The following is a 9,034-nucleotide window of genomic DNA, read 5'->3' on the forward strand; positions in this document are numbered from 1 at the left end:
GGAAGTGTGCGAAGAAGTGGCGGTGGAGGTGGCGGGCAGCTGCAGCAAAGAGGTGCAGCAGCAGCAAGAAGTCCCCTGCGTGCAGCAGCAGCAGCAGCAGCAATGCAGAGAAGTCGAAAGCATTTGCTGGCAGCAGCAAACTGACACAGAAGAATATGAATGTGGGAAGCGGCGCTGCAGGCGAGTGGTGCAGCAGCAGCAGCAAATGTGCGAGCGCGTGGTGCAGGTGCCGCGCAGCTTCCCGTGTCCGCAGCAGCAGCAGCAGCAGCAGCAGCAGCAGCAGCAGCAGCAGGTGTGTCGCGGGGAAGCAGCAGAAGCCCCCGCCACTTGCTTCCGCAAAGTCCTCAAGGAAGAGACTTATCCTTGTCAGCAGCAGCAGCAGCAGCGGCAGTGCCGCATGGTCACAGTGCAGGTGCGCAGCAGCTGCAGCAGACCCGTGCTGCAGCAGCAGCAGCAGCACTGCCTCAAGACACGCGAGCAGCAGCAGTGTCTCCTCGTGTCTTTGCCTGTCCCCTCCCGCTGCCGCAGACCCACGGAGCAGCAGCAGCAATACAAATGCTTCAAAACTGTTTACAAACGAAAGTGCAGCAAACGAAAAGTCAAAGTCCCTGTCCCCTGCAGCAGCAGCAGCAGCAGCAGCAGCAGCAAACATGTCCCACCCCACAAGCACCTCCACCAGCCCATTCTGGGGCCCCCCCTTGACGAGGGGCCCCTAGAGGGGCCCCTGGAGGGGCCCCTTGAGGGGCCCCTGGAGGGGCCCCTAGAGGGGCCCCTAGTGGGGGCCCCCCTGCCCCTAGAGGGGCCCCTAGAGGGGCCCCTTGAGGGGCCCCTAGAGGGGCCCCTTGAGGGGCCCCTGGATGGGGGGCCCCTGGATGGGGGGCCCCTGGATGGGGGGCCCCTGGATGAGGGGCCCCTTGAGGGGCCCCTGGATGAGGGGCCCCTGGATGAGGGGCCCCTGGATGAGGGGCCCCTGGATGGGGGCCTCATAGAGGAACACCTCCTAGGGGGGCCCCTGGATGAGGGGCCCCTGGATGAGGGGCCCCTGGATGGGGGGCCCCTAGATGGGGGGCCCCCCCTGGCCAGCCCCACAGGATTTCACTCCAGGGGCCCCCAGGGGGCCTATGGGGGCCCCCGCATGCAGGGGGGCCCCCGCATGCAGGGGGCCCCCCGCATGCAGGGGGGGCCCCCCATGCAGGGGGGCCCCCGCATGCAAGGGGGCCCCCGCATGCAAAGGGGCCCTCAAGGCGCCTTTGGGGGCCAACTTGGGGGGGCCCCCCCCATGCAGGGGGGCCCCCGCATGCAGGGGGGCCCCCGCATGCAGGGGGGCCCCCGCATGCAAGGGGGCCCCATGTATGAAGAATATGACATGGATGAGGAAGAAATGGGTCTTGACATGGGGGCCCTAATGGGGGGCCCCCCTGGGGGCCCCCAGGGGGGCCCCCAGGGGGGCCCCCCCCTGGCCCGTTTGGGGGCCCCCGGGGGTCAGCGGGCTGTGGGGGCTTGGCAGGGAGAAGGGGGGAGGCCCTCGTTTGCTGCTGCAGCAGCAGCAGCAGCAGCAGCAGCGCCGGGCCAGTCGTTCAGCGCGGCTGCGGGCGCAGCAGCAGCAGCAGCAGCAGCAGCAGCAGCAGCAGCAGGAGGAGGGTACTACTATGCAGAAGACTTTGAAGAAGCTGAGCGGCGGCTGGGGGTCAAAAAGAAAAGGAAAAGGGGGGGCCCCCGGGGGCCCCCCGAGGGGCCCCCCGTAGTTGCTGTGGTGGAGTCCGTGGCCGTGGGCTGCGTGGAGGGGGCCCCCTGCGGCCCCCCTGCTGCTGCTGCTGCTGCTGCTGCTGCTGCTGCTGCTGAGTGCGAGCGCGTGGAGGAGCAGCGCGTGTGTCGGCGAGTGGCGAAGCAAGTTGCTGCTGTTTGCATGCGGACAGTTGTGGGGTTTGAAGAGTTCAGCTGCATGCAGCAGCAGCAGCAGCTGCAGTGTCGGCCGGTGTCAGTGCAGGTGCGGGGTGTATGTACAGTGCAGGTGGCAGCAGCAGAGCGCTACCCCTGCATGCAGCAGCAGCAGCAGCGGCAGTGCCGCAACGTGAAAGTTGCTGTTGCTGCTACCTGCAGCAGGAAGGTGCAGCAGCAGCAGCCGTACCCCTGCGTGCAGCAGCAGCGCGTGCGCCGCTGCGAGCTGCTGCAGCAGCAGCCGCCGCAGCAGCAAATCTGCACCGAGCTGCTGCAGCAGCAGCAGCAGTACCCCTGCACCAAGCCAGTCAAGGCCGTGCAGTGTACGTACACCCCAAAAACCTGCCGCCGCAAAGTCCAGAAGCAAGTCCAAGTCCCCTGCAGCAAAACGGAATGTGCTGCAGCAACAGTTGCTGCTGCTGCAGTTTGCATGCGCCCCGTCACCCGCACAGTCACCTACCCCTGCCCCCGCACCGTGCTGCAGCAGCAGTGCAGGCTGCAGCAGCAGCAGCAGCAGCAGCAGCAGCAGCAGCAAACCACTTGCTACCGCACGCAGCTCCAAACCAAAAGAGTTCCTTGCCAGCAAATTTCTTACCAAACTGTCTGCAGCCCCCGGGCCCCACAGCCCTGCAGCAAACACACTTGTGCAGTTCACAAAAAGCACAAAGGCAAGCACTGAGCAGCAGCAGCAGCAGCAGCAGCAGCAGCAGCAGCAGCTGCTGCTGCGCAGAAGCAGCAGCGGCGGCAGCACAAGCAGCGGCAGCAGCAGCGGCGGCAGCAGAAGCAGCAGCAACGGCAGCACAAGCAGCAGCAGCAGGTGCGGAAGCTGCTGCTGCTGCTGCTGCTGCAGCGGCAGCAGCAGCAGTAGCAGCAGCAAAAGTGAACGATGCTTGCTGCTGGTGCAGCTGCGGCTGCTGCTGGTGCAGCAGCAGCGGCAGCGCCGGGGGGAGAGGCTGGCTGCGCAGGGGAAGAACGCGACGCAGGCAAAAACAGCAGCAGCAGCAGCAGCAGCAGAAACAGCAGCAGCAGCAGAAACAGCAGCAGCAACAGCAGCAGCAGCAGAAACAGCAGCAGCAGCAGCAACAGCAGCAGCAACACTTGAAAGTTCTATTATTTGTATGTCTGCAGCCAATACTGCTGAGTTGCCATTTGCAGCACTTCGCATTTTCCAGGCAAGAGCCTGTCACAGCTTGCTGCTGCAGCAGCAACAGAAGCAGCAGCAGCAGCAGCAGCAGCAGCAGCAGCAGCAGATTGCTGGCTGCTGCAGACGCAGTTGCTGCAGGCGTCTTTGCACGCAGACTGAACGTTATATTCTAAACGCCCCAAACCCTAAACCCTAAACCCTAAACCCTAAACCCTAAACCCTAAACCCTAAACCCTAAAGCGCTTCTTTGCGTGGAAGCTGGACTGAACAACTGCACAATCAAATTTATTTCTATTTCTATTTTTAAATATAATTAGAATTATATTTTAATTATATTTTAATTATATTTTAATTATATTTTAATTATATTTTAATAATATTTTATTTTATTTTATTTTTGTTTTATTTCCATTTCAAATTCCAGCAAACGGCATGCAGACACCTGCCTATACACCCCAGCACCAAGCACTCAAAATAGGAATTGAAAGCGCAGTTATATACTTTCTGCTGCTGCTGCTGCTGCTGCTGCTGCAGCTGCTGCTGCAGCTGCTGCTGCTGCAGCAGCAACTGCGGCGTAGGCAGCAGCGGAGGGATTAGTTTGCTGCAGCAGCAGCAGCAGCAGCAGCAGCAGCCGTTCTGCTGCTTGGCGTGATAGGGCTGCTGCTCCAGCAGACGGGCAGCACCCCCTCCTTCATTTGCTGCAGCAGCTTTTGTATCTGCTGCTGCTGCTGCTGCTGCTGCTGCTGCTGCGGCTGCTGCGGCTGCTGTGGCACGACCTTGAGGTCCATGGGGTCTCGCTGCTGCTGCTGCTCTGCTGCAGCAGCAGCAAACGAAATCGCCTGCTGCTGCAGCCACAAAGCCTCCAGCTCCCCCGGGCCTATAAATTGCTTTTGCTGCAGCGGCTGCTGCAGCACTGCGGTGTACAGACACCCTCTTGCTGCCTCGGCAAGTTGCTGCTGCTGCGTCGCCAGCTGCTGCAGCAGCAGCGCAGCAGCCTGCTGCTGCTGCTGATGAAGCCCCCGTCGCCTGCGCCCACTCTGCTGCTGTTGCTGCTGCTCGTGCTGCTGCTGCTGCTGCTGCTTCCCCTGCTGCTGCTGCTGCTGCAGGTGACTGTACACCTGAATTTCTGCTGCAGCTTTTCCCAGCTGCTGGCAAACTGCAGCAAGATGCTGCCTCACGGTGCGCATAGGTCTCGCACTGCTGCCGCTGCTGCTGCTGCTGCTGCTGCCGCTGCTGCTGCTGCTGCTGCTGCTGCTGCTGCTGCTGGCGAGGCCTATCAGCTGCAGCAGCAAACCGGGGCTCACATCTCTCTCGCGCAGCAAAAGGGAAGTGCGGTGCTTCAGAAACTGCTGCAGCGAGGCTAGCTGCTGCAGCGCTGCTGCTGCTGGCTGGCAGGAAGCTGCTGCTGCTGCTTCCACTGCAGCAAGCCGCGCCCTCAGGTGTGCAGACAGCACGCGCACAGCTGCAGGGAGCTCCAGCTGCTGCTGCTGCTGCTGCTGCTGCTGCTGCTGCTGCTGCTTTGACGGTGCGTCTGACTTTGGCTTCGCGCTGCTGCTACGCGCCCCACGAGCTGCTGCAGCAGCAGGAGTAGCTGCTGCTGCTGCTGCTGCTGCTGCTGCTGCTGCTGCTGGACGAGCCCGACACGGCCAGAGGCTCCGCCTCTTGCGTGCTGCTGCAGGAGCAGCAGCAGCAGCAGCTGCTGCTGCTGCTGCTGCAGTAGCATGGATCCGTAGTGCTGCAGCAGCATCTGCAAGCGTCCCGCAGCGGCAGACGAGCTCTGCTGCCCAGGCGCTGTCTTCTGCTGCTGCTGCTCTTGCTGCTGCTGCTGTTGCTGCTGCTGCTGCTGCGCGCTGCAGCAAGGCAAGTGTGGACGAATCGAGACGCACAGCTGCGCCGGACATGTTTGCTGCTGCTGCTGCTTCTGCTGCTGCTGGTGCTGCTGCTGCTGCTGCCATTATTGTCTCCTTTGCCAGTTCCTGCACACGGCCCAGTTGTCTGTACACCAAAGCAGTGCTGCAGAGCTGCTGCTGCTGCTGCTGCTGCTGCTGCTGCTGCTGGAGCGCAACAGCACCCAATCTTAAAGCAGGTGCAGTGCACCGCCGCCGCTGCTGCTGCTGCTGCTGCTGCTGCAGCAGCTGCACCTTCAGCCCCTCCCTTGCCGTTCCCACTGCTGCGTACACTTGTACTGCTGCTTTTGCTGCTGCTGCTGCTGCTGCTGCTTCTGCTTCTGCTGCTGCTTCTGCTGCTGCCTCTGTTGCTGCTTCTGCTGCTGTTTCTGCTGCTGCTGCTGCTCTCTGCTGCTCACTGATGCTCTGCAGCAGCATCTCCGCAAGCAGCGCCGTCTGCCGGCCAAATTTTCTGCAGGTCGAAGACCTGTTGCTGCAGCCTGCTGCTGCTGCTGCTGCTGCTGCTGCTGCTGCTTTGGAGGCTAAGCGCAGCTCAAGCAGCCGGGTTTGCTGCTGCTGCTGCTGCTGTTGCTCTTGCTGCTGCTGTTGGCGGCGGCGGCGGCTCAACAGTGCAGCGGCAGCAGCAGGCAGCCACTCGCGAGGTAACGCTGCAGCAGCAGCAAGCAGCAGTTGCTGCTGCTGCGCAGCAGCAGCAGCAGCTGCAGGCAGCAGCTGCGGCACCAGGTGGTCTAAGAGCTTTGCTGCTGCTACTGCTGCTGCTGATTCTCCTGCTGCTGATCCTGCTACGGATCCAGCTGCTGCTGCTTTTCCTGGGCCGGCGTGCCGCTGCAGCACTGCAGCAGCAGCAGCAACAGCAGCAGCAAGCTGCTGCGGCTCTGCAATCTGGTCTCCGTGCTGCAGCAGCTCAGCAGCGAATTCCGCCAAGAGAGAGTCCAGCAGGCTGTCGCCCTGCAGCAGCTCGAGCCGCTGCTGCTGCTGCTGCTGCAACTGCTGCTGCTGCTGCAACTGCTGCTGCTGCTGCTGCTGCTGCTGCTGCTGCTGCAGCAAAACGACCAGCGGCTTCAGCTGCAGCTCAAGAGTGTCCAAAGGGGCCCTCAAGTGGGAGGTGGAGATACACCCCGTGCGTGGCAGCTTGCTGAGGGCCACGAAGGCTCCTAAAATGCTGCTGCTGCTGCTGCTGCTGCTGCTGTTGCTGCTGCTGCTGCTGCTGCTGCTGGGGGGAAGAAGGGGCAAGGGCTCTGCTGCTTTAAGCGCCGCCAGCCGCTGCAGCAGCAGCAGCAGCAGCAGCGCAGCTTCCTGCTGCAGCTCTACCCGCTTGAAGGCGCCCCTTGCTGCAGCGAAGCCCAGTGAGTCCAGCAGCAGCAGCACGTCCTCAGTGCTGCTGCTGCTGCTGCTGCTGCTGCTGTGAGCAGCAGCAAGAAAGAAGCGCTGCAGCGCATGCGTGTGGGACGGGTGGCAGCGCACAGGGAGGTCGTCAAGTGCAGCAACAAAAGCTGACAGCAGCGGCTTGCTGCTGCTGCTGCTGCTGCTGCTGCTGCTGCTGCTGCTGCTGCTGCTGGGACTGTGCGCAGGGACGGCGGGGAGGCCGAGGAGGTCCAGCAGCAGCTGCTGCTGCTGCTGCTGCTGCAGCGACGCAAAGCGCAGGCTGGGGCTGTTTGCTGCTACTGCAGCAACAGCATCCACCACGTGGAAGTGCAGCAGCTGCAGCTGCTTTGCTGCTGCTGGCAGCAGCAGCAAATCAGACCCCCGGAGCTGCTCGGGCTGCTGCAGCAGCAGCAGCACAACCCGCAGCACCGTGCGGTGGCTGTAATGCGGAAGCTGCTGCAGCTGCTGCAGCAGCAAGCCCTGCTGCAGCAGCTGAGGCGCAGCCCTGCGGAACTCTCGGGGCACTAACAATAGCTGCTGCTGCTGCTGCTGCTGCTGCTGCTGCTCTTGCTGTTGCTGCTGCTGCTGATGCGCTTCCCCGCTGATGCATCTGCTGCGTGTTTCAGTTGCAGCTGACGCAACAGCAGCAGCAGTAAAAGATCCGGCCTTGCCAGGCTGCTGCTGCTGCAGCAGGTGCTGCTGCTGCTGCTGCTGCTGCTGCTGTCGCTGCAGCAGCAGATGAGATCTTACACAGACGGGAAGCGGCACAGCAGCAAAAGGCTTAGCTGCTGCTCTCTGGGATCGGATCCCACTTGATGCATGCGCACCCCACAGCGGCCTCATTATTGCCACTTGCTGCTGCTGCTGCTGCTGCTGCTGCTGCTGTTCTGCTGCTGCAGCTGTTGCTGCCGCTGCCGTAGCTGTTCACGCTGCTGCTGTAGCTGTTGCTGCTGCAGCAGCAGCAGCAGCAGCAGCTACTGCTGCTTCAATAGATCTGGACCCGAGGGAACCTTGAGGTGTACGTACAGCTGCCGCGCTGCTGCTCCAGCGTCAACTCGGAGAGAGCAGCAGCAGCAGCAGCAGCAGCAGCAGCAGCAGCAGCTAGTGTGCAGACTACTCTCCAGCAGCAGCAGCAGCTAGTATGTAGACCACCCTGCAGCAGCAGAAGCAGCTAGTATGTAGCCCACCCTACAGCAGCAGCAGCAGCAGCTGTGTCTGTTGGCTGTGCCGCAGCAACTCGCTGCTGCTGCTGCTGCTGCTGCTGCTGCTGCTCCAGCTGCCTGTGCAGCACAAGGGCCGCTCGTTCCTGCTGCTGCAGCAGCAGGCCCCGTGAAATGCATGCGCTGCAGCAGCTGAAATAAAGAAACAATTTAATTTAGTTAGCTGTCTTGCTGCTATTGCTGCTGCTGCTGCTGCTGCTGCTGCTGCTGCTGCTGGGGCTGCCGGGGCTGCTGGGGCTGCAGCTGTTGTTGGCTGCGGCTGCGCAGCAGCAAAAAGCGCAGCAGCAGAAAAATAAAAATAAAAATAAAATAAAAATATAAAATGAAGTTGAAGCAGCAACTTTGGACTGTTTAGGCGTTTGTACACCTTGGGAGTTGCTGCAGCAGCAGCAGCAGCAGCAGCGGCAGCAACAGCAGCAGCAGCGGCAGCAACAGCAGCAGCAGCGACAGCAGCAGCAGCAACACAGCAGCAGCAGCAGCAGCGGCCAAATTGTTCAACAGTGCAATTTGCTGCAGCTGCAGCAGCAACTCCGCCGCCGACTCACACTTGAGCTGCTGCTGCTGCTGCTGCCGAAGGAGGCAGCAGCACCGACAGCAGCAGCAACAGCAGGCAGGTACAGCAGCAGCAGCAACAGCAGCAGCAGCAACCGCAGCAGCAGCGACAGCAGCAACAGCCACCGCAGCAACAGCAGCAACAACTGCAGCAAGGATGTCTTCCTACGCGCCTCTAAGGCCTTGTGAGGCTTTAGCCGAAGAGCTCTTCGCCTCCGTGGTGCTTAAACCCTAAACCCTAAACCCTAAACCCTAAACCCTAAACCCTAAACCCTAAACCCTAGCCCCTGCCAGACCGGAGCCCTTCCTACGACACGGCCCGCCAAGAGCCCCCAGTTGTTCCCTAGGGTTTAGATCCCAGGGTTTAGGGTTTAGGCCTTAGGGTTTAGGCCTTAGGGTTTAGGGTTTAGGGTTTAGGGTTTAGGGTTTGCGGCAGGCGGGGAAGGGGCCCCCGGGGCTGCTGGCGGAAGTGTTTGAAAAAGGAGACAAAGAACTGACTACAGCTGCTGTGTCTTTTAGAGACAAAGACAATCGTTTGCTGCTGCATGCAGCAGCAGCAGCAAACGACGCAGCAGCAATGCTGCTGCTGCTGCAGCACGGCGCAGACCCCACTGCTGCTGACGAGGTACGCTGCCCTGTCGCTGCTGCTGCTGCTGCTGCTGCTGCTGCTGCTGCTGCTTTTTGTGCTGCTGCTGTTCCTGCTGCGCCTGCCTCTCCCTCTGCTCGTGCTGCCTCTCCCGCTGCTGCTGCTGCTGCTGCTGCTGCTGCAGCAGCTGCTGCTGTTATATTCTTTTATGGTCTATTTGTGCCTCACGAGGTGTGTGTCCCGTCAGTTCATAAATTCTTTTTCTTTTGGATTTCTTTCTTCCTTTTTTCAATTTGTGATTATTATGATTTTAATTTAATAT

General features: G+C 61.2%; 2 protein-coding genes across 2 annotated transcripts; one reads left to right on the forward strand and one right to left on the reverse strand.

The window, feature by feature from the left end:
* Nucleotides 1-205: 205 nt before the first annotated feature.
* ENH_00003720 (hypothetical protein, conserved) lies at nt 206-3,278 on the forward strand (the record flags this gene model as incomplete). The annotated part of the gene is made up of 3 exons (XM_013578352.1): nt 206-1,762; nt 1,988-2,261; nt 2,548-3,278. The coding sequence occupies 3 exons, from the start codon at nt 206-208 to the stop codon at nt 3,276-3,278; spliced, it is 2,562 nt and encodes an 853-aa protein (XP_013433806.1).
* A 206-nt stretch (nt 3,279-3,484) lies between these two features.
* ENH_00003730 (hypothetical protein) lies at nt 3,485-7,197 on the reverse strand (the record flags this gene model as incomplete). The annotated part of the gene is given in 4 exon segments (XM_013578353.1): nt 3,485-3,958; nt 3,963-4,056; nt 4,202-5,510; nt 5,715-7,197. Coding segments are annotated over 4 exon segments (3,360 nt in total), but the record flags the coding sequence as incomplete, so codon positions are not given.
* Nucleotides 7,198-9,034: the final 1,837 nt, after the last annotated feature.

The sequence above is a fragment of the Eimeria necatrix genome, genomic scaffold, assembly GCF_000499385.1.
Source record: "Eimeria necatrix Houghton genomic scaffold, Enh_scaff1102, whole genome shotgun sequence".
Taxonomy (NCBI): Eukaryota; Apicomplexa; class Conoidasida; order Eucoccidiorida; family Eimeriidae; genus Eimeria; species Eimeria necatrix.